At 39.2% G+C, this 26,328-nt stretch overlaps 1 protein-coding gene across 3 annotated transcripts in view; it reads right to left on the reverse strand.

Moving 5' to 3' along the window:
* The window catches only part of HHAT (hedgehog acyltransferase), a 148,345-nt gene that overhangs the window by 61,483 nt on the left and 60,534 nt on the right, over positions 1-26,328 (reverse strand). For all 3 annotated transcript variants that reach the window (XM_074537125.1, XM_074537126.1, XM_074537127.1), the window contains exon 10: positions 11,838-12,039. In XM_074537125.1, the coding sequence (XP_074393226.1) occupies positions 11,838-12,039 (202 nt within the window). The remainder of the gene's footprint in view (positions 1-11,837; positions 12,040-26,328) is intronic.

Below are 26,328 nucleotides of genomic sequence, written 5' to 3' on the forward strand. Positions count from 1 at the left end.
GAATCTTCACTGGGTTTTGCTGTAGCTAATTTCCATTAGCTTGGCTAGCCATTGATCTAAAAAGCAGTAAACATTTTCCTGACAGTCTTTGATGTCAATGCAGATTTTGCTCAGCTGCTATAAAAGTAAAAAAGAAAACTTTCCTTAAACATCTCAAGCCATCTAGAATAAGCTAACTGGGAAAGTACCCCAGCAGGTAGTGTGCTCAAATTAATATACTGAAAGCATTATTTAGCAATGAAAAAGAAATTACAGTGTTCTAGATAACCCATAACAACAATTTTATTTAAATATTTACAAGCTTGTAAATTTTGTGAATGTACAGCAAATTGGTAACATCAAAGCAAACGTAAAAAAAACTCTCCACACCCATAACTCTTCATTATGCCATTTAATGCTTTTCACAATATGCTCCATTACAGCAATATAAACAACGGCTATGGATTTGTGGCATTTCTCTGGATTTTAGTGCTGTCTCTTTCTCTCTCCTCTTTCTTATTGGAAATACAGCCAAAAGATAGAATGGCAATCTTGCGTTAAAATGACAATGAAACAATGGCTGCCTGGCTGAAACCCTGGTTTGCATCCCTCCTCAATGCTCCATCTTATAACCTCACATCAATACTTTACCATACTTCACCTTTAGTAATCACCAGCATCCTCACCTCCCCCACACATTGTGAAATAAATAGACTGAAGCACTTAAACTGCACCAAAACCCCCCCAAAAAATAGACATACTATCATGATACTCAGCCCAACTGCATGCAGCATGACATAGAAAGTGACTTGTAAAACACTGGCTCAGGCAACCTTTCTGGAACTGAATGGAGTTCAGGTTATTATTCCAAACCCATTCCTGCTGCTCATGAAAATCAGCCTCAGACATTTTTGCCAGACATTGGGAAAATCTTCCCTCTGCACACTGTTTGGTCTTGCAAAACTGGCTGCCATCAGAGCTCTCCCAGTGTTGCAGCCTTTGCAGCTATCTTACAAAAATAAATGGCAGTATCATGTAGTAGAGTACCTTGACAAGCAAATCTTATGCATTTGAGAGTGGAGGAGGAAGACAGGCGTGAAAAGAAACTGCACAGTCCAAACATTTCCATTCCTAAATCCATTTCCACTTACACATGCATGTCACATTCAGCCTCTAAGAGAAAACCAAGCTAGAAATGGGAAGCTTGTATAATGGTTGTCTCTTGAGAAAGCTGATGAAGGATAACACACACCAGAATAGATCAATTAGGAGAGAATTAAGAGTTAAGGTAAAGGACATGGTGGAATTTTGAGTTAATTTTGAGTTAGAGAGAAAATACTTATTTAATTTGCTATGCAAGTTAATTACACCACTATGAGCACAAAATACACAAACATGGCAGGAGACGTGGCTTCAGGCAGCAGAGCAGAATTTAAAGGAACTTCTCTCTAGCGTCACTTAAGAGCTACCAACAGTAAATTTGCATTTTTACAGGACTGTTCACAAAGATAGCACTGAATGGCATGGAGAGATTAAAGTGAGGGTCCAGGTAAATGCATTTATTTCTTGGAGCTAGCCAACAACAGAGAAAACGCTGTGGGGAAGACTGACCAGGATAAGAAATCCAGCCTTCCAAATGGAAGCTGGTAGTGACAGGACAAGAGAGACTGCCTTCAAACAGAAAGAGCATGGCTTTATATAAGGTATCAGAAAAACATTCTTTACTGTAAGGATGTGAGGCACTGGTTGCCCAGGAAGTTGTGGATGCCCCATCCCTGGAAGTGTTCAAGGCCAGGCTGGATGGATCTCTGAGCAATCGGATCTAGTAGAAAGTGTCCCTGCCCATGGCAGGGGGTTAGAACTAGATGATCTTTAAGGTCCCTTCCAACTCAAACTATTCTGTAATTCTATGAAGTTGAGGAGACACCTAAGACTGAATTCCATACAGCAGTCAAAAGTAGGCAGTCCCATACACAATATCACACTGAAGTTGTTTACAAAAATAGATCCCTCAGTATTTTATCAGGGAAGCAAGCCCACATTTTCCTACACCAATCACTCTTAAACTTTTTCTAGCAGAAGTGGTGGCATCATGGTGATTTGACATTTCCCAAAGGCTTTTCATTGAGAGAGGTCCCAAATCCAACTGCAGGGGCTTGTTCTGGGAGCAGGTCCACAGTGGCACACTGGGTTATGGAGGGCTCAGGAACAGGGGCACATGTTTGCCACCACACTGCAAACCCAGCTCAGTGACAGAGTGACAAGTGGCAGGCAGTCTCCCCTGACAGACATTAGCTGGTAACTTCTTGGCAAACACTCATAAGACGGAAAACATCCATGTGTGCTGCATTTGCAAAACATCTCATTTATAGAGCTGTTCTGGGACAGATTAAAGAAAACTTCGCCATCAAGTCAGTGACGTTATCGAGCTTGCTTATACTGAAAATACTTTAACAAGTCCCATGTAAAGGAATTAAATTTCCTGCAATTTAAGCAAGAGTCTATCTTCGTGGAGTAAAACAGAGATTCACTACATTTATATCTTTATGAACTACCCATCCAGAGAATTGATGATCCAAGCACATGGTAAAACAAGAGCGTGTGATAAAATTGGAGAAGCAGCTGAATTATCTCTTATGTGAACATATGCACTGTGGAAGAAGACTGCCAGATACTATGACCAGAGTGACATGAAACATACTTGATACTACAAACTGCAAACTAGAGATTACATTATTCTATTTTTATCTGCCTTTGTTTTTTAAGGATCAAGATAACCTAGAACAACTTTCTTCTTCTGAAAGTATACAATATTTTATTATTATCTGTTCTACAGACTTCATTCCCTCCCACTCAAACCTATCAGCCAAATAAGATATAGAAACGGCACTATTTATTGTGTTGAAGAAATAGAGCAAATTAACTCCCATGAAAATAACACCTAGTCCTGCATTATCTTTCATTGCCTCTCCTGGTGTATGAGAGGAGACTAAGTGTGCTTCCTATAATTCCATCCTTTCAATTTCCTCAAGGTTTTTATTAGACAAACAATGCTTAAAATCTGATGCAAGGTTGACTCATCTTTACGTCACAAAACCAAAATTAAATGTTCGTTGCAATAGTCTGTTATTTAGGGTTTACAAGGATTTCTGTGGGGGGGGTGATGGATAGAGGGATAGAGGGATGGAGGGATGGAGGGATGGAGGGATGGATGGATGGATGGATGGATGGATGGATGGATGGATGGATGGATGGATGGATGGATGGATGTTTGTGAGTAAAGCTGCTCAGTACAGGAGGGGTACAGGTGGTGTTCTTATGCATATCAGCAAAGAGCTTGGAAAAAGCCTCAAAGTTCTTTTTACTAGTGCAATTTTCCGAGCTTCAGGTTTTACCCTCCAATAAAGAATTAAGCCCCCCTCACAACATCCATACCTTTTGACAGAAGGGATACCACTCAATCAATCTTAAAGGTGGCAACCCTCCTCAAGTGCTTTCTTTCAGAAAACGTGCTCAGGTAAATGACAAGCGAACTCTTCAATGCCCTGAACCCCAGGAATCGCCACACTACGGCAAGAGTGAACACCCCAATACATATCCTGAATCTGGGTCATCCGCAATGCAGCCGTTTGCCAAAAATAACAGGACAGCAGAAACCAGGAGCATGGGTGAAAAGCTGAAAGAGAGCGAGGAGCAGATGGGACAGTGGGAAGGGAGGCGACACATCCTGACTAACAGTTCCTGGCTATTTTATCTATCTGCACACTGAAAATGGAGGGCAGGGTGTGACTGAGCAGCTGGGGGAGCAGATGGGACGGAGGAAAGGCTGAAAATTGTGACAAAGCTCTGCCAAACAGAATGTCAATTTATTTAATTTTTAAAGTGAGCAGTAGAAATAAAGATGGGTTGGGTCCAAGCAATGGAGCATCTTATGTTTGTTAATACACGCTGTCAGCGGGCAAAGGGTCATAGCGACAGAAGTGCGTTTGGGAGACTGCAGAAACAAATGGAGGGACTACACGTGCTCATTAATGATAACAGAAGTTATGCCTGAAGATCAACAGGAGCCAGAGAAAGGCAGCTCATGAGAGCCTGACAACTCAATATGGTACACATTCCTGCACTCTGAAGCTGAGGGACAGATGTTCAACAGAGTAAGAGCAGAGACTGTAGCACAGAAGAGTAACAAAAATAAAGAATTCTGGTTGAACACATGTACAAAATATTAATTTATGAAATCATCTAAAAGAAATTGTGGAATCCCCAGGGCTGCAACGTACCAAGAAAGGAACAGGCCTGCAAGAGGAAAGTGAACAAGATGTGCTACCAGATCTTATCCATCAATAACTTCCACACTAAGCAGAAGAATAAATTTACTCCCTCATCAACATACACTGCACCCTTCAGTAATCATGGCAATCATTCCTGTTTGTTCTGTTCTTCACCTAACTCTAACCCAGAAACATCCCCTTTACTTCAGTTTGCTTCATTTTTCTGGCATTTCATTTTGCTTGCAGTTTTTCCCTCCCTTCTGCCCAACCTGAACTGTGGCTTGAGGTCATATCCCATTTCTTTTCAAGTTATATACTTTCCTTGCAAAGCAAAGGTAAAAATTAGCTCCTGGAAGGTTCACACATAAAAGCAGGAACTGACAGCATTTTTCCAAGAGACAGGATGATGCAAACAACCTGTAATTCCCTACATAACTCCTATAAAAAGAGGACCACACAATTAAAATCAAGCAGCTGTCAGTTAAGATCTATTTTCACAAATAGAACTTGATTCTGAATTTAGGAATAAATGCTATATATAGTATTTGAGAAGATACTCATCTTCTCTATTGATATCTTACTAAACATTCACTCAACAAAACGCTGTCTTGCACTAGCACCATTTCATTTTTAGATTTTCCAAAAGATCTACATTTATAGCATCTCTCAGCAAAGAGCCAACTCCCCCTTCTGTTTCAAGAAAGCCTCCTACCAGCTCGTATGTATCCACTACACTCACAGATGCATGTGTGGAAGCTTGACATACACACAAGGAGATTTCTGTACTTCTACATTTAACTCTTCACTCTCAAAGAACCTGCCCATTTGTTCTTTTTTAACAGGCAGCTTGTGAAAAGTGCAAAGTGAACAGCACTGAAATTCACCATCCTCTTTTCTGTTTTATGTTTAAAGCAGGGAATTTAGCCAAGCAATGACAGTGTACATACTCCTATAAATGTGTCTCAGCTCTCACAGATCGAGAGACTTGTGCACTCTTCTCTGTCTCCAAGTCCTTGACATCCCTGTTTTTGTTCTTTGGGTTCTCATTCTGCCCATGTTGTTCTCTCAGTTCTCTCATCCCCATTTTAACATTTTTGCCTTTAAATTGTAATCCAGTTGGGAAGGGATCCAACTTCACCAATCATTAGTGCTGAATTTTGATCTTGCCCCTTATGACTGTTACCAAATAAATAATACATAGTAATAATCCCCATGGAGACATTTGACAAACACTCTCAGCAAATAAAGACCATTCTTTCCCTGCAGCAATGTTCTGTAGCTCAAGGAAGAGCAGGAAGAAAAGAGTGCAACCAGTCCTCAGGACTTCAACTCGTATTTCTGTAATTGCTGACATCCATTGCCTGGACTAATTTTTGAGGCAAACCACAGAGGGAGGCTGTATTCATGTGACAGTAACAAAGAAGCACATAACCAGCATCATCCTGCCTTGTTTTCACACTGTAGCATGATTTAGTTGCTTTTCAAACAGCATTAATGACCTAGCACCAGAAAATTGCCCACTGTCTCCAAAATGGAAGAGGAAGTAAATAATACTAGTAGGTTGGATAAATGGTTTTTGGGGTTTATGCTATGCCAGCTATGCCAGGGGCTTCCCAGCTGATATTGTCTTCTGGAGCAGAGCAGTAATCATATCAGAGAAATCACAACAGTTTCTCCACTTCTGGCATCAAAAATAATATTTCTTCCAAAGATTAGACCAAAAAAGCCTCAAAAGCTAGAAAACAATAGAATGTTATCTCTGAATTATTTCTGCAGTCATTTTTGTCATTCACCACACAGAATTCCATATCACACTGCATGTGCTTGTCCCTCTACTACATTTCCAGTCTTTGTTACTGAGTTTGAGATGAGAAGATCCCTTAGCAAAGAAAATCAGTGCCACAGTGCAAGTGTGAGACTGTGTGAGACTTTTTAGTAGGGCACTCAAAAGGTTATGGGATTTATTTCCATTAAGACAAATGAAACCTTACCACAGAAGGGTGGAGAAGAGAGAAGAAAATAAAATCAAGCAAAAGCAGAAACATAGCAAGAATTGCTTGACTCAGAACTATTGTCAGCAAAACTAGAGGCCACTGGACTGACTAGGATACACCAGGCATCCCATATTTATCTTTGATGGTCACTCACAATCTCAGTACAAAACAGAACCTTGACTCAGCTTGCTGCTTCTGAATATCAAAGACCAGTAGTCACAAATCCGCTCTGACTAATGTTCACATCTAGAAGAACAAGTTTCCACTTATTTTGAGTCAGAGTATGACTGCTTTGGATAGTAAAGATTTCTGGCTGCAGCAATGATATGGCTGAACTCAAGGTCAGGTGGGCAGTAGGGAGTGAGTGGCAAGCCCCAAGCCCCTTCCCCTCATCTGGGTTTTGACATTATGGTTGGTACCTAGTCTCGAAAATCAATTCTGCATTAGAGAATAAGAGTCTGCTTAAGGGAATTTGTTCATTCTTAGAAAGTGAAGCAACAAACTCAAACACAATTCTACAGCAAGTACATAAAGATGTTATGAAGAAAGTACCATTGGTAATGCTTGTCACTTAACCAAATCACCATGCTGTAATAAAAATGTGTAAGAATTACACAAAACTATTGGAAAAAAGAAAAGGCCAGACTGGCTTCACAATAGTATACAAGAGATATAAGTACTTTTTCCACCAAATGAACGAAGAGAAGATCAAAGCCCAGTGCATGCTGAAGAACAGCTGTTAGCATCTTTATTTATTGCAGAGATCTTATTAATGATTTAATCTTCCAAGGTAATCAACAAACACATCTCCCTTGAATGACTTCATAATGTTTAGTCAGATCTTGTCTCTACTGAAAAAGGAAACTTTACTTGTCTCACTACTCTATAACTCAAACTGAGTTATACTTGCAAAAAAGAACAAAAGGAAATAATTACTAATTTTTCAATACATACAGGACACAAACATTGAATATGTACATGGTTGTGAAATACACAGGCACTTTCATCTTGGTCAGGTTGAATGTGTGCCCTAGCATACCCCGAGTGATTAATGCAGCAGAACCCAACTGGCTTCGTTTCACTGCTCTTAAGTACAGAGGTTCAGTCTGCTACCCCACACTGTTTATGCACATTTACAACAGGGAGGTTCCAAACAGTTGAGCTGCTCCCGTTCCATTTCCCTTCCTTGGCTTTTGTCTCTTACCCTGTATTGCTTTGGGTGCTTTTCAGATTCCTCTCCATGAGCTAAAGCATCTAGCAATAAAACAACCCAAGGAAGTAGAGCTTCCTGCAGGCATAAGGAACCAGATCAGCTGAGCAAAGATTCCAGCAGGAAGGTGTGAGGAGGAGGAAGTGGTGAGACTGCAAGGAAGGCAGGAAAGAGAAATTAAACCTTTCCCCCTTCAACAGCAATGAGCTTTTGGATCAGCTTAATTCCCTGCGGAACCAGAGGTCAGGCTAACCAGTCAGAACCTTTGCATGCTCCATACCAGCTGTCTGCAGGATCACTGGACAATGCATAACTTATTATGAGTAAATGTAGAAATTTTAATGCATCTAGAAGAACAAACAGGACAAACAAAATTAAGCAGAGGAAAAAAAAAACCAGCCAAAAAATGCCTCACCCCACCAAACTATGGAAATCATCTAAAATTCTGCTCTCTGGAAGGCTGAGGATACCAGTTGTCATTGACCCCATCTTTGGTGCACAAAATAATGGTGATCTTTTAACCACAGAGACAAATGTATGGAGTTCATTCCTCTGGGGAAAATAATAATCTAACACACTAACGAAGTCTAATCTAAACCACTAAGAAAAACATGGACATCATATAAAATGCTTCCCCTTTTGCAAAGGGGGGCTGAGTAGGAAATGACAGCATATTGAAATGGACTTAATTCGTGCACCTCATTGCAGCCATAAATGAAAATGCAGAAATAAAAGTATTCTATATTTTAAAAAAACAAAACACTCACAAGGATAGCAAAAATTTAAAATATGCCATATCTAAAAGTAGTTGGTTTCCCAAAATGAATTGCTTATAGTGTATTGAGTTTCTTACCAAATAAATCTAAAAATAAGATCTTAAACTAGAACTTCACCATAGTATCATTTTGAGAAGAGATCTTTATGTCTCCATTTAAAAAAATCTTACTAGACTGAATGACATGTTTTCACTTAACTGAAGAACTAAAAAGATAAATGTTGCTATTTCAATTTAGATTAAAACATTAATTTTATCAATCTGCCAGCTTCACTCCCTTTGGTACATCTTCCTTTTGGATAATCTCCAAATATTTCTTTTTCAAAAAGCCATTGATTTAAAGGTGCTGCCAGCTACTCTAAGATGTAACTCATTCTAAATCTATTTTTATACCAAGATCTAATTTTTTTCATAGATCTGCTTTTCTATAGATCATTTTCCTTACGGAAAGAGAGGGAAAAACTTGAAATCACTGGGAGAATGTTAGCCATTAGAAATTTCTTTTATAAATCAGATACATTATTTATTAAAAATTAATACAAATTCTGTCATTGATTTCAAATGAGTTACTACTCAAGTCTGTTCATGTGTAAGAAATTAATATAGAAACAGAGAAGCAAAGCACTACCTTGCTCAGTACAGATCTAAATATCACCTAAAAAAGACAGGAAAAAAATATCTGACAAAAACACAATGAAACTTCTCCCATTTAATATAAAGTTCCCAGATTCACCCTATCTTAGGAAGCCTAGAATTTACTGTTGTTTTATAGATAACATTTTGCTGAAAAGAAAATGTTAATTAATTCCCCTCTAATTTACTGAGAACTAACAAGTAATAAGTAATCAATAAGGAAAAAAAGACATGGAGATAACTTCTCACACAACTTACTGAAACACTAAAGTTCAGGAGAGTGGAAGCTGAAAAGGATGTAAGAAAGCTCATCATCTCTTCTAGAGCTGAATGCAGGAACCAGGCACCGGTTTAAAACCAGTTCAAATTAAAAGTTCCAGAACCAATTTTTTGGGTCAGGGAATTTACTGTTTTCAGTACATATTTGTTTATATGCTGATTTTACTTCTCACAAATAATAACAGTGCTGCTCTGTTCATTCTAGCTCAAAATGCCTGAGATAATATTTTAAACCTGTCAGACTGCTACAGAAGTGTGATTTCCTCATATTATGCTGGTCTCAAGCACTGGGACTGAAGCTACTGTAAAATCTGCATAAATATATGTGATATATATATATATATATATATTTAGTTAGCACAAGAATTCAGGGAAAGATAAGAGCTGAATATGCTCTTTTGGATTTTTATTCTTCCCTTCACAAGAGAACTGAAACAATATTGAGTAAGGAAAAAAAAAAGGAGGCAGTTTTGATACCATTCTTGGTACTCTTAGTGATCAATTCAGTCTTATAAACAGAGTAAAATTGAAATTAAACTTATACCTCTAGATTTTTACTTTTTGCTAGTTAAGCACCTCCTGCTCAACTGAATTATATCTCTCAACTTTTAAGAATAATATATGAGGAGACTTGCTGAACAGAATGGGTTAAAAAAAGCATAAACCTGTGCTCTGTATTTTTTCAAAAACTCATCTGCTATTCTGAAGACAAAAATAGACTTTCCTTTTCAAAAATAGCTCTCAAGAGCCAACACAGCAACTGAGTGAAGCACAAGAATGCAAAGGATTTCAGCTTGTCAACAGATGAAATTTAAGTGAAAAACCCATCCCCCAAAAGAGGGTCTTCAACACCACAGTGATTGGACTTGCAGCACACTCCCCACCAAGGATTACAAGAACGTTTCCAAAAAACAGATTAACAGGGGGAAGAGGAAATTTATACAGGACACTGGGAAATTTTCAGTTTCTTTTAAATGTGGTACATCTCAGAAAATGTCATATCACTCCACCCCTTGATAAGGAAAATGCAAAGTCCAACCACTCATCTGCCCCCCAGCATCAGCATTCGAGGAGAAAATGGGAGCTAATTAGAAAAGTGAGGAGAGAGCCACAATGAGTGGTTTGTAGCTCACATTCTTGTAGAAAAAGCTTCAAGGCACAAGGCAAATCAGCCATAGCTGCAGTGAGATCTGCCTCGTGCACTAATGTAGATGCCAAAACTATGCATATTAAAAATTCTGGCTTCAGAATTATTTCAGGAAAAGATACGAAAGGGTCTTCTAAAGAAGATCTCCCAACAGAAATGAGAAACAAAGGAGACATGGAAGACACTGGATAGGTCTTTAAAAACAAGGGATGAAAATAAGGTGGAAGAAAAGGGAAAAATGCACTTGGTTAGGGGTTTAATTTATACAAAAATAACCCTACTGCCAGCATCAGTTAACTATAATTAGAACTACATGTTAGAAATTATTCCAACATATATAACCTCACCTTTATAATGTCATTATCACTATAATTTCTATGATATTTAAGAACTTAATTCCCTAGGAGTTTTATTAAAAAATTTCTAATACAATGACATCAGATACAAAAAGCAAGCCCCTACACTTTTATTTCCTCCTATAGCTGGATGCCTAAAAAACTGTGCTGCCTTGCAGTCCAGAGACAAACATATGCAGCTGGTCAGACGGTGAAGCTCAGTTTCCCCCTAGAGGGAGGATTTATGGATCTGATAAATTCATTCTCTAGGAAGGTAAAAATCTGCTTCCAGACTATCACTGAAATTGCAGTGATGGACAATTGGGCGATGCAAGATAGCACTGGCTACTAAATTACTGAGCTGTATCAGCTGCTACACACAGGATGCCACAACAGTGAAAACTGAAATGGGTAGGATGGACAACAAGCATCATTCCTTGAGCATCAGGACTCCATCAGGCTGCAGACTGAGTGCCCACCAAAACAACAATATATAGGAGTATGAATTCTGTGCAATTATCACTAGTAAGGAAGCAAGACTTAAAAATTAGTCTTACAAACAGTTACTAGAAGATTTGGGATTTAGTAGTGAGCAAACCTGCAGATTAAAATGATCATCAGAATTAAAATAGTGGTTTTTGCATCTAATTGCACATCAAAGTCAATTTTGTCCTTTGGAAATTACAGCATGAAGGTCAAAAGTATAAGTAAAATGAAAATATCAGAGATTTTCAAGGCAAAATAATGTTTTCTTTACTTGGCTCTTTAGTGGCATAAGATTTCCCAGTGTAAGCTTGTTCCCAGATGCAAGCAGCTGCTACACACACATTTGTCCAGGAAACACATGGTTAGAAACATACACTCCTAATTTTAGTGAAGATGAATATTTTAAGGCCATCCTGAGTGAAATCAGAATACAAATGTTAAAACTGGCTTCTGTTCATCCCTATACAACGTGACAAGCATTTGCTTACTCTAGGACTGCAGAGGAAGCTTTTAAGACCATGCATATTTCACCATCTGCTTTACTGCTACTTTGCAAAATTCTAGTGATATGAACTATTATTACCACAGATACTGGAGGGTGGGCAAGGGAATCCTAATTCTGTTATCCATGATTTTTAATCTTGGTTCAACCAAATTAGTAACCAGCAACGTCAGATGAGCATGGAGCCAGGAAACAAGAATATGAAATGGAGAAAGATTCAACTTACAATTAAATCTTGAATAAGTGAAATGGAAAGTATCCTCTTGGTGCCATTCTCCACAATTACTCCAAGGCAATTAAGTGCACCCCAGTACCACAAATAACTCTGACCTCCGTGCCAGTAGCTCACAAAGGCAAAAGTGAGGGCTGTAGAGAACAGTGTTCCAAGCAAACTGGACTGAGATCCTCCCATTGGAACATAAATGTACCTGCAGGTGAAATGACAAATATGCAGTGCTGTTAGAGATTTCACAGAAATCTCAGAAAAACATCCACCACAGAACAAATGTGTCAATTTGTAGCATAAAAAAGAATGTGAAAAAACTACCTGATATGTTCTATTTACAGAGCTTGCCCTATTTTCTGCAAAGCTGTAGATCACTTCATGAAACATGTGCATGTACCATTTGGCAAAAGGGCAATTTTGTGGTCCTGGGAACTCTGCATTAGGCAAATATTTAGCACAAACTATAATGTCAAAACTGAAAATAGCAAATATTCAATTTTTAAAATTGGAATAGTTGTAAGTCAGCTACAGAAATTACCTGTAATCTTCATGTGAATTTGCATTATAAGATTATTAACAAAAAATTTAAAACATTATATAAAGTCACATACAGTCACAACCCATAGACTGTTTCCCATATGTCAGAAATGTAGATGCATGCAAACATACTTTATTACTAAAAGGTTGTAATTTCTTTCCTTTGAAATATTTCATTAAAAATTATGTGAACTGTAAATAATTCCTATCTGGTTCTTCTATTACACTCTCAAGATCATGTCAGTCTGACGACCTTTTGGGGACTCATACCAAAAACGCCTGGAAACCCATATGAAACACTCTCCATGCAATTATATTCTGCATTTAAACTGAACTCAGGAGTCATAACCTTAGTCATTAATTGATGCTTATAAGTGTCCAGAAAGCAGTGCTGCTTCAGAAAAAATATCAGAAGCAATGGGATTCTGAAAGCTGACACTATTTTGTGGGTCATTTCACTTCCAGCCTGAAGAGCTACATCCACTCCCATCATTTTCTGATTAAGGCATGACCACTGGCCAGACACTGTCTGAAAGAGTTTCATATTTCTGTCAACACTCTGAAGAAGCCCATCAGGCAGGGGAGTCACCACCCAGCTCATGGGTACCAGCAAGGAGATGTGGTATCTGAGAACCACCAGTGACAGCTCTCCTCAGCTGTCATTGCTTTGGCATGAAAGTCTGTACTCATATCTGAGACTATTCCTACTTGCTAAGATAATTCAGGGATTTTTTATTTTCCAGTGAAATTTTTATCTCTAGTTATCAGTTTTCATATTCAGGGATAAATATCATTGTAAAAATTTAAAAGGGAAATTAGCACACTGCTTACTCCTAATCTTAGGAAATAAGAAAATAAATAATGGGGTAAAATACAGTGATGAACATAATTAAAGGGTAAACAAAAAGTCATTAAAAAAACAAGTGTCAAATGCTCTAAATTCTTTTTTAGCATAACATCAATACACCTTTTTACTTCAATCTGCTACAGGGAACATCTGATTACATGTTTTTCAGTGTAGGTGTGCTTTTTCACTAAGCATATGAAAAATAAATAGAAATTAAGATCAATAGTTTCTATTTATGTTGTGCTTTTCTTCTCTCCCCCCTTCCTATGTTTGAACAGACACTTGCAATTGCAGTCCATTAATCTAATGGCAGAGGGGTTTATCCCAGCAGTCTGCAGGCAGTGAATGTCCTGCAGGGCTGTGACACAGAGGGTAAAGACAGCAGAGCTGCACAGGCAGCCTCCACTGGCAATGGCATTGCCAGGAAGAGCTCAGCAGCATCAACACATTTGTTTCCAATTGCAGCTCAGTTTAGGTTGGCCTGAAGGGCTTTCAGCTTACTGTGCAGAGAAAAATAGGCTGTTTTCTGATTTTTAGTGTTTGACAACAGCAGCTAGATAATTGAGCAGCAACAACTCATAATTCTGATTAATGTTAAAGGTTAGTGAAGTTTTAGCTTGTAGGGAGGCTACTGGCAAACGTGCAACTGAAAATCCACTACCTGAAAACCTGTTTGAAGAAGGACAGAAGGCAAAAGGAATAACAAAACCTTTACTAACACTCTGACCTTCCCCTCCAGTACTGTGGAGAGCCTGCCTCCCTGCCCAGAGGAGAAACGGAAAGCAGAAAGCAAAGCCTCTCTCCTTCCCTGCTAGTGCCACGAGGAATTGGACAGGCAGCTGGCTGCCATTCCTTGTCACAAGGGCAGTGACCACTCTCAGATCATGCGTCTTGCCTTCCCCTGTCAGGGCAGTTTTACAGAGATTATAAAGGATTGATAGATGTTGAGTCATTTCTCTTGAACAGAGTGAAGAGCAATTCTGTAAGTTCCTGTATTTTTCACTCAGAAAATCTTGTGAAAAAGTCATTACAGAACACATCAGGGGAAAAAAGGTATTTGCTGCCTTATCATCCATGCACATCACAGCCAGTGATGTAGGTGTGCATGCCCTGCTGCACTGGCAGGGCTGCCTACAAGCAATGGCAACTCTGCAGGGGCAGAGCCTGGCTCAACACCAGGCACTCTGTGCCCTCTGATTACCAAAACACTCCAACAGCCAAAACTGTCTTGCAAAACAACCATGCCAGAACTCTCATTGCTGCAAAGATGCATTTTGCTTATCTTAGAGCAACCTGGTAGTTTAGAATCTCATTTCTCTATACTTCCCCTATGTGTTTACACAGAAGAATACTCATTTGATTACAAAAAGCTGCACAAACACTTAAGTGTGAGGGAGAATAACCCTGGGAAAAGCATTTTTAAGCCAGATGATAGAAGATATTAGTTCTGTATTATCAACAACACAACACACAGTTTGTAACTAACAATTTGTTGTGTTTAACCTTGCCCAGCACCTACACAGCCCCTCGTTCACCCTTCCCCATGGGAAGAAAAGGAAGCTCTTACAGTGCATTCAGAAGGTTGTGCTGCCCTTCACTTTAGTAAGGAAACCTGTGAGGAGGGAAGGAAGGAGGCAAGGAAAGAGTTTAAGGGGTAATGGCTACTACAAATCAATGTCTTTTATATCTGCATGATTCCTAACTTTTCTTCTTCTTACCGATGCTTCTATCTACCTGCAATCTTTCCCTGCAGTCCCTTTGTACTGTAAACCCTGTACTTTACTCAGGGTTTACACAAATGGAGAGGTTGCTGTAGAACATGCTGACCTGCTGCACCATAAGTAGAACAGCATTACATAAATATCTCATTTTAAGCTTCCATGCAGCTTTTAAGATTATTCCCATTTCTAATCACAGAAAATCCACACAGAAGTTCAAAATCCCGGGTTTGGAGTCTATTAGCACATAAAAGTAACCATGGGTACTCCTGACAGCCTAACTCAACTCAAAGGAACACCCTTGTAGTAGAGTTTCCTAAAAGGTCTTGAACAGATGACACATTTATTCTACAAGTGTAAGGAGGGCAGAAAAGCTGAAAAATGTGGCAGCAATATACAACACATTTATTTTAACTCACATGCAGAAAAAGAAAACTCAGCAGTTACTTGGTGGTAAATCAGCCAAAGGTGGACTAATAAAGGAAAGCAGCAAAATATTTTGCAAGGAGAAAAGGATGTTGAGTTAAGTAGATTTGAGGGTAGTAATTGGTCATGTCCCTCCAGGCTGTGTTAGAGGGATGGCCAGCAATGGTGGAGGGATGATCCCTTAAGATCCATGAAAATTACAGACAAGAAGATTACACCTGTGGAAAATGCTTGGTATCAAAAAAATGCAGGCTAGGTGAGTATTTAAAAATAAAACATTAACTTAGGGGGCCAAAAGTCAGTCACTGCCAGAGCTTCAAAGAAGAAATCTGAAGGTGAAGGAACAGCGATTTCTAGGCAGACTGTCAGAGAGGAACATGGAAACACCACAGGCCAGGCTTTGCCAACCATCCCTGGGCTGGGGCTGGCCAGACCTCCCTTAAGGACAACAAGGGAAGGTACTTCGTGCTGTCAGATGAAAAAGTTATGTACGTAACATGGAGAGAAGGGGGAAGAGAACTTCATGTCATTAGAATCTCAAAACATCTGGGGTGTGTTAGAAGCACATAAATACAAATATTTAGAGATTGATATATAGTATAAATTATTTGCGTGCACACCCCCATACCTGACATGACCAAACATACATTCCTAGCCTTCCCCTCCCAAGGAGAAGATGTCAGCCTTAAACATATCTCTGTGTTTTCTATCTTTCTATTTCTCTTTTGATTTCAAACTAAAACTTACATGCAATCAGACATGCTGCTTTCACAAACAAGGCATCCTTTGTATGTGCTTTCCCCAAAGTGCATTACTTTTAGTCCAGGTACAGCACTTTAAATTACCTTATCCACAGCCAGCAAGCTGTTTCATTTACACAACTTATCTTCATTTTAACTCACTAAGCGAACATTAGAGAATTGGATAAAATATGCAAATGGTACCATTTAAATCCCTACAGTAATGCAAACACAAACATAATAGCTGAAGTATTTAAAAGTGACATTTACTTACAGAGAATACCTTTTAAATCCAATAACCATTTTGTTAGTTTTCTTGAAGTGGTAATCTCCAGAACAATCATAAGAGATCTGACAAGCACTGCCTTGAAAAACACACTACATTATAAAGTTTTTATTCTGGTAACTTCAGAAGACCTCTAAAAGAAGCATTTTGGATCAGTTAAGAATCATTCAGGAGGGCTATTATTCCTTGAGACCTCCACACACTGCTCTTACTTGCACATGTAATTTTAAACATATTTAAATTTTGAAGAAAGTGCAAGTAAACCACCCATTTAACTGCTGCTCTGTCCAGGACCTTTCTTCAACATGTGCCTGAATTTCCTCCTGAAGTAAGGTAATACAGCAATAAATGAGCCTTGCTTGGTCTTATCCTATGCAAGCTGTTACAGCTCCAGAGCTCAGTCCCCAAGGGAACTGGGTGCTAGAAGCCAGCTCGCTCTCAGACCAAGGCCGTGGGTTAGCCCCTAGCAAGCAGGGAGATATTCAGCTCTTAGTGATTAGGCAGCTCTTGTGATTTCAGCTTTGCTTGCTAGGTAGCTTTTCCCTTGGCCTAAGGCTCCAGCAGACGGTAGAGAGAGGAGAAGCAGAAGACACTGGCTGTTCCACGAGTATGGCTTTATTGTAGGGGTCCGTGAAGGGTCTCAGCTCTTCTTCTTCCGAGTTAGTAGGGGTACAGTATGCTACTTTTATACCCTTGGCCTGGATCCAATCCTGACCAATGGCAAAGGTGTTAGAGTGACCATAAGTGACCAATAGTAGGGTTTAACACAATATTGCCTTACATGTCTATAGGGATAAGGTATAAGGCGGATGTCCCTGGAGACAGGAAACTTCTTTGCTGCTGTGTCAGCATTCTATTCTCCAAGGGGCCCTGGCTAAACCTGAGGGGTTTACTACACAGCAAGGTGCATGCTATACATGATTTTTTCCCCTCTCTTAGGCATTGATCTTGGAACACCTAATCCAGAATGAGGTGAAATGTGAAAAAAAAAGAAAAAGTTAATTTGCTTGCAATGGTGATGTAAATACAATTAATACATGGGGATTTTGTGTTTTATTTCAGGGAACATTCCAATGTCTCTGTAAGTTTCAAAGCATTCAAGGGTTAAGTGTGTGACCATCACAGGGTTTTGAATTGGGCAATTACAGAGACAACACAGCAAAAATTTAAAAAGCAATAATGCAGTTTTCATCTTGCATCCTGACACCAGAAAGCACCTGAGGCTCTGTACAGGGAGGGTGCTCATCTGTGGCCATGTGTAAAAAAACTTGTCCAGGCAGCATTATGCTGGTGCTGGGCTTCCTTAATTCATTTGGTTTTAATACTCTCTTCATGGCCTTAAACCATTGATTTTTTTTCTGCTGCATAATAAAAAGATGTCAGGTGCAGCTCTGCAAATTCCTCCTTCTGGGTGAGTTTTCACGATTCCTGTTTTGTCACTTCAAGCTGACACTGACCTGAGTGGAGCTACTCAGAGTGCATAAATAAAGCACACCTGTAAGTCTTTGCAAGACTGGGTCCTACAGGAATAATTTGTTTTACATCACAGAAACATCTCCCATAAACATGACTTTGAAGGCTGAGCCATTCATATTTGCACCTGAAATAAAGAAATAACCAGAGATATCTGGAATACCATTTTGCAAAGTTTTCATTAGGAGACTAAGCCTTGTTCTGTTAAAACTCCATTTCTCACAGCCTAGCAATTTTGCTGGCTGTTGGCAAAGCTTTTTAAGCTCTATAAGAGACTCTCTCACCTCACCAGCTTAACCTGATGTTTAGAGACCTTGACAAATGCAGATCCTTTAAAATATTTAAGCTGATGTTGGCTGCAGGCAAGTCTTGTCGCCTTACCACAAAAATGTTTAATGAGAAATTAAGTCCATTTGGTTTACAAAGCATTAATGAGAATACTCATATGCAAGAACACTCAGCTTTACAAATATGACCTGAATTCTCATTCACTTCATAACTGTTAGCATGTTTCCCAGCAAAGATTGAGTGTGAAGTTTCCTACCAAAAAACTGAGAAGTGTTTGAAGTGTATTTTTTCCCTTGCATTCAACACAAAAAACAATGAGTCGAGTCCATATGTCAAAGGGCAAGTAATTGCAGAATACTGAATAAATCATTTTGAATTCACTCTTCCAAGGAAGGTAATGTTTTCAAAGAGATTCATTTATTTAAAATGAAGTTTTAATCTAAATCATGATATTTCCTTCTAATGGAAAAAGTTTCATTACTGATGGACTGCTGTGCTGAGTTTTCTTCCAGCTGTATCTAGGAAAGAAAGAAACCCTGCCTACCACCACCTGTTTGCAGTCAAATGCACAACTACCAGTGAGCTGCCTTTGATCAGAATGGAAGTGGGACAGCTTCCAGATGACCCAAGAGCCAAAAGACTGGTTATAGCATTAAGTTCAAACCAGCACCCCAAACATTTTGCTGACAGCAGAAGCCTAAGTGTTATTGCCAAAACAACCCAGAGTTAAGTGCCTCCAGCTCAGCTCCTGGGGGGCAGAGGGCTGTGTCCCAGCTGACAGATGGAGCTGGGCAGGAGGCACTCCTGCCAGGATCCTCCCATAAGGATCTGCAGAGCTCCCTGAAGGCTCTTCTGAACTCACCTCCCCTCAGGGGCCCAATTCACTCCCGATATTCACAACACACCTACCATGTATCTAGGTATCTAGGTATGGTATCTAGGCTCAGCAGCACAACAGGCAGGCCATATACTCCTCTGAAAACACAGCTAGAAGAGGGATATATTAATAGCACTGTCACTCCCTGCTTACAAAATGGTAGAGGTCAGGCTCTTTGCCAGGGAGACCAACATATCTTGCCTCTCAGAGGAGTGCTCCAGCTGTCTGTTACCAGGCTGCCACTAGGCAGAAAATAAATGAGATTCAAAGAGCGAATATGCAAGAAAAAAAACCAAGTCTGTGCCTAGGGCATTACTCAGAGAGGTGCAGATATTCCAGTCCAGATTTCTGCACCAGGAATTGCTCATTGTGCTCTAAACAATCATTAGACAAAATGCATAAGCAACACCATCAACAAAATAATTCTTTTTTTCCCCACTTATTTTCTTTACTTCTCCCAGCTCTTACATTGGATGTGACAGACAACACAGAGAAATTCAGTGGGAATTACATGCTCCCTATTGACCACAAGCTATCAGAAAAGCAGAAAGGATGATTTAAACTATTAAGCTGCAACTCAATAAAATCTGTCAAGAAACCTCATTGACTTGGGTTCAAGTTCTCCCAATTGCATTGTAGAGAATTAGGATCCAAGCTAAGGGCAGGGAAAAATGAAGCCCCTACAAGCTGCTCTAGGGTCAGCCCTATCAAACTCCACACATCCCAAGGGATGTGCATGCTAAAGGTGGGACAAGACCTCAATAATTATCTCATATCTTCAGGTAAAACTCTGCAGGATTTATGACAGGCAGCTGTCATCACCAAATGGAGAATGGTGGGAATGGAGGCACCAGCACACAAATTCTAACCATGAAACTGGGTGTACTTTAGGGACAGGGATCCAGCACCTCTCCAGCCAAAGGGACACCAGCAAGTACTGTTAACCACATACAGCAGAATAAAACTGAGCAGTAAAGGACCTCAGGTGCATTATTCTAGAATCAAAAAGGTGTCAGCTCCATGGACAGTGGAATTATTGTCCCCAACACAAACAATGAGGAAAGAGAATGAGTAACCTTTTACCTAAAGTATTATTTATACCTATGAGTTGTACCTTGATAACTAATCAAAGTCTTTGCTTGCCAAAGAGACTTTAAGAGTTTCACCAAGGGATTAGTCATGAAAATTCTTATTAAAGTTTAAAGATCAAAGTAGCTAAAATATTAAATGAAACTAATTGCTGAATATGTTCCCAAATAATGTTGGGAGGAACAGAGTTCCTTTGGATGGTCCACGCTTATGGGCTGGCAAGAACTTTGTTAATGGGCTATGACTTTTAATGGAGTCAATGAAGGAACAGTAAAAGAAAACTGTACAATAGAACACAGAAACACAGTTATCAATTGAACAGGATTTAGTAACATTCCCCTTAAGAAGAAACCTAAAACTACTGTAGTTAGGGGTCATAAAGTGAAAGGACTTATATGCTTTAATTTTATTCAAAATGAAAATGGAACTTGTGCTGAAACAAATCACTGTCAGTATTATACCACTCCCAGCTGCAATGCCATGTGAAACTCCATTGGCCTCACTGCACCAAGCACACAACAGAAGCCCCAGGAGCCCCAGATCCACCAGCAGTGCAACAGTGGGAAATAGGAAATCAGACCTCTGATACTGGGAATGGGACCTATTGGATATGAAAAGACAATGCCTACAAATGGCTTCCTAAAGGATGGCTTGGTTCCTGTTTCCAAGCAGTATCAATGCCTCCCCTAAAGGAACTCTGGCAACAACTACAAGGAAGACTTAGGGCCAGGTGAACATTTTCCATCCAGGGAGTCCAGGACGAGCCACAATAAATTCCTTTGATTTTGGGAAGCAAAAGATTATGGTTCACTCTATGCCCCGTGCATGCTGCCTTGCACTATGGAATTTATGTTAACAAGCTAAATTGATTATTAGAAGAAATGGTGAACAGCATTATTAGAATATCAAATAGCACATCCTCTGAGCTCCAACAAACATGAATGGTGGCTGTACAGAACTGCGCAGCCTCAGATTACCTGCTTGCTAGCCAGGAAACAATATTTTAGGACACTGTGCTATTTTAGGACAGGAGTCTTGCACTTACATCAGTGATGGGTTTGAAGCCCAACAGACAGGAATAATCCCAACAGAAAGAGCAGTAGAAGACTAGCAGAAAGAGGAACATTCTTCCTGGTGGCATTGGCTTACTTCATGGCTACCAAATTGGAGACTGTTAGAAATGCAGTCGTGGCAGTCACTATAATCACTGTAGTACTTGCTTGTATTATGGTTCAATGTTATAGATAATGTAACACTTTGTGCTGGAAAATGAAGTATTGAGACTTGTCTGAAAGAGACACAGTCTCAAGAAAAGGGGGGACTTGACAGACAACACAGAGAATAAAAACTTTTAGTTCCTCTGAAGTTATAAAATAGAGCTTAAAGACTAGCTAGAAAATCAGATTAAAGAATGTAAAAGTAGACACACAGGATGTTAAATGTAGTTGGAAGCAGTGGATAAACAGATCATGAGGAACCTAAGTGGTTTTTGTGGCAAAGGTATATAACAAGAAACAGTGCAGGCCCTAAGAGAAGTTCAAGGCAAGGTCATTTGCAAAACTGGGGGCTCAGTAAATATGACCACTTTAGACCCCTTTAGATGACCCTCTAGACCCATAAAAAGACTTCCAGTAAGAGGCAGAGGCATGTAAATTAGTTCTACGAAAGGGATGTTTAAGTATTAACTATGAAGTACATTGTAATGAAGGTGTATGACCACAATGGATTAAATACTGCTGTACAGTTTCACAACACACGGTCAATCAGAGGAAAAATCCTCCAAATATGTCCAGTGCTGTAATAAAGAATGCCTGCTTTCTAATACTTCAAATTGTGTTAGAGAGTTTATAATCTGGACTATTTCTATATCAGAGAGCCCAGCTCAAAATTCAGAACTCTGAATACCTCAACTGGAGGCTGCATAGGCAAAAATTTCTTACACAAATAAACCCTTTGCAACAAATCTCATCCCTTGCCATCCCTCCTCTCTGAAGCAACAGGATCCAGCTTTCCTCTGCATATGACTGCACATATCAAACTGTTTGTGCTACAGTTAGTGAAAAACTGTTAAATATGTGTCATTTGTTGCTTTCACCACACCAAGAATAAAGTACTGTATTTTCCCTCTTCTCTTAGAAAGCTGATTTAAATTCCACAGGTGTAAGCACAAGCTATTTAGCTGTTCTGCTAATCTTAGTATGCCAGGTACATCAGAAAAAATGTGGATTCATCTGCATGTGTGAATTCAGATGTTTAAAATACACTCATCACCATGCACTTAACAGCTACCTTTTCCAGCATGCCTCTGTCAAAGGAGTGCACAAAACACAGTCACTACAACAGAACCTATTTATTTTCCTCATTAAACCATTTTTGCTTGGAGACAAGGTAATAAAATTGAATGGCCCTCTAAAATTTGCTAGGTAACAGAAAGACTGTTTAATCTTTGGAGACTCCTTTGTGGAGAGTTTGATAATTCTTCTGCATTTTTATATCCCTTTGTACACATGCATGTCGAAGGGCACTGTTAGTATCCACAGACCACACAGCAGTTTCACCAAACCATGAGATACCTTTGCTTCACTGGGCTGTATGGTTCTATAGACAAACAGAAATCAAGATGTCAGAAGACTTTCACTAGGGTGCATCAGAAATACAAATTTGTGTGTGCCCAGAATAATGTTCAAAGACTCAAAGTCAGTGAAGACTTGGGTCTTCAAATTAAAACCAAAATCAACAAAACATACTTCAATGGATCTCTGAAATAAAGGTATGTAATTAATGAAATGCAGAAATACAGAGGAGATAATGAATAAATTTGGCAGGAAACTTGAGGAATGTCAAAGTATCAGCTTAAGGAGAGCATAGCATTACATATTCCTCCAAACTGCGTGTGCACAAAATTTGAAGAGTTAGATTTTTGACGTTATTCCAAGCAGAGTAATTCACTCACCTCTCCTGAGCTCACATTTCTTAGAAAATGCACTTTGCAGTTCTGGGAAATGACTATTTATAAAGCACAGCCAAGGCATTGAGATGTCCAGGCAAAGCTGGGATCACTTAAGATTATACAGCACCTTCCACAATAAAGAACTTCTCTACACTCTCCAGCCTCTTGTCAAAAACCCTTCAAACACCAGCAGAGTTAAATCACCTCTGATGTAAAGTACAGTACACATTTATCAGCCCAAATCAATCTAAGTGAGAATGAACATAAATTTAATTAAGCAAAGTGAAGCAAAATATTTACTTCTGTTGAAGTTGCACCCCTAAATAATGATCTCCTTTTTTTCTCATTTGTAAAGAAAGAATAGACACACACCCCTAACAACCACCAGGAACAGAGTTCACTCCAGATAAAAACTTAGGTAAAAAATGTCAGTTCCTGTGAAGTCAGTAGCAACAGAGGCTAGAACTAAACAAACCAGTAAGTTTTCAACATAGAGCAAGAAATTATTCCAATGCAAAGGCAGAACTTGAGAAAGAAATGCTGTAGTTACAGCCAGAAATTTAAATACATATGTAAGGATGGGGAAAAAACAGTTTAAAAAAATGGGACAAAAACCAGGTGCATACTCAAGGAAAAGGTATTGGTAAAAGTGCCAGGGAAAAATCATCATTTAAGGTGTCATGGAAAGTTAAGTAGAAAATGTACCATAAATCTTATCCTGCTACGAGACTGAGCTGTTTATCTCTCCAGTTGTCTAAAGGTATTCTTTTTGTTAGAAAGACAGAACAAATAATGATTGATAAAGTAACAATTTTGCACTGATCCTCACAAAAAGCCCCAAGAGGGTGAATCAACAAAATTATTTTTAACTGTTAAGTACAAATGTAGGTCAGAAAAGAGAGAAAACAGGTTAAAGACCATTAAGGATATCAGCAGCATTCCAATCAGTGTGCCTTGATGAAATTCTCTGAAAGGTATTCAAGGAAGCATCTGGTTTACACATTGAGTCACCAGTGCTTGTTTTTCGTGTTTTCCGCTTCTTGAGATTTCAACAGACTGTAAAAAGCAAACAAACTCATTTTCTTTCTTCAAAAGTCGGGGTAACCAACAAAAATAAGAAAATTTCATCCAGCTTGGGAACTGCTTAGCAAATTCCTCGTGGTACTTGGGAACACAATATGAAATAGCTTGTGCTCACCTCATCCCTAGTCATATAAGAAATAGCATTCAGAGAGGTAAGGTAGTTTCAAAGAATTAAATAGAATCATCAACAGCAAACTGGCTTATTTTCCCTAAAAAACCTCAAGAAAAAAATTTGTCAGTTAAAGTCTAACCAGCAATCTAAAGAATGTCATGGTAAGATAGCTATGGATTAGCTTGAATTATTCATCAAATATTGAACAAAGCATTTAAACTGCTTCAATAACTGCTACCCCTCAGTAACAGGATGCAAGTACCTCCCTGAGCAGAAAGCTCCACACCTGGGAGAGAATCAGACAGTACAAAATCCCTCCATCCCACTGCAGTTTTGCCGTGAGGCAGTGAAGATGACAAAAAAACAAATGCTTGCACAAAGAGACAACGTCCCACTACACTAAAAGCACACATGAGGCTCTGGACCTCAAACCATGGGTCATGCTGGATGGAGGGGGAACATTTGTCCTTGACCCCAGCCCCACCTGGAAGGCAGCAGGCACCCACTGCTCTCTCCTATTGATTTGCCACCATCTTGCAGATGGCATTTTCCTTCACTGGAAAATGGCTTTTCCCAGTCACAAGCCATCACCCCCGTGGGTATCACTCAGCCTGGAGAGCTGCAAGCAGAGCAATATCCTACACTTACTGCCTTCACACTGCAGCAGATCTCTGCCTCCAAGAGCCCATTCCCTTTCCACAGGTTCCTTCAGAAGGAAGGATGTGGGGGTACGGCATCCATCAGCTCCTGGATGAGACCAAAAGCCAAGAAGCAATGAAAAGGTACCTGAATTTCAGGTGTACCCTCACCAGGGATTTGATGCTTTGCCGTGAAGCAGACTAGAAACGCTCAGCCAGATTAAGGAGTCTCCCATTCTCCCCTACCTCTTACCTAAACTTCATAATTCTCAGTTATGAGCCCATACAGTGGCAGAGCAGAGCCATATGCATAGAATTCATGAATACCAAAAAGCCAAATGTAATTATGTGGGGTCAAGCATGTTGACAACATCCTGGAACATTTTCTGTTTACAATGCTAATGTTTTGTTTGACAGCACCACTGCAGAGATTGATAATGATGATCCATCATTACAGTACTGTTTATTATTGCTCAGTGAGAATTAATGTGAAGTTGAGTGGGCATAAAATGATACTTTCTCATTTTTACTTGCTTGCACAGTTACCATTAGTAATGCTAAGCTGCCTTCACTTGTGTCTCATCTTTTTCTACAAACTAAATATCCCCTAGTCCCACAACAGCAGCCCACTCCATCCTCTTCTTGTGACCATCTGGCAATTCTAGGATTGTCTCAGTCTCCAGTCTATCCTGTACAGTGAGAACTAAGATGAATTTATTTGCTCCTAAAGGAAAAAGCCAGAATATATTTTCTTTTATTGTCAGCAAGATTTTCATCATCAGTTTCAGATGGATAAGGATCTGCATTATGTGCTGTTTTTCATTCTCAAGTACCTTTTGCACCAAGCATCCTTTTCTCTACCCTAAAATTAGCCAGACAAAATATTTTCAAAATGTGAGGATTGAAGAATCAGAAAGACTTCTTGACCTTTCACAGTTACAGAGACCATGCTACTACAATTAACTGTTATTTCAAGAGAAAAAAAAAAAAACTGAATAATTGTATGTTTGTACTTATTTTTCTATATGTATTCACACAAATGTTCTGCACGTTTTGTGAGGTTTGTGGATGCAGGGTAGGGTTCATCAAGAAGAGCACACATTTAGCAAAGCACCAGGATAAAAATATATTAATTTACCACTAACTTAGTCTGGAGATTGGATTTAGCAGAGTGAACTTGACAGATATTTCTTTCCATTTGAATGTTAGTTCAATTTCCAGAGCACATGCATTAAAGGATTTCCATTTTATGCTTTAAACCAATGTTTCCGACATTAAAAACTCTTCACTCTAAAAGCTTAATACCACATGCAAGATACAATTATTTTCTCATCTTATACACTGGGCAGAATAACTACAAAATTATGACCTGGCTGAAGAGTTTTCATCTTCTAGGCCTTCCTGCATGTTTACTCTTACTATGCTTT

Source organism: Zonotrichia albicollis, chromosome 3, assembly GCF_047830755.1.
Source record: "Zonotrichia albicollis isolate bZonAlb1 chromosome 3, bZonAlb1.hap1, whole genome shotgun sequence".
Lineage (NCBI taxonomy): Eukaryota > Metazoa > Chordata > Aves > Passeriformes > Passerellidae > Zonotrichia > Zonotrichia albicollis.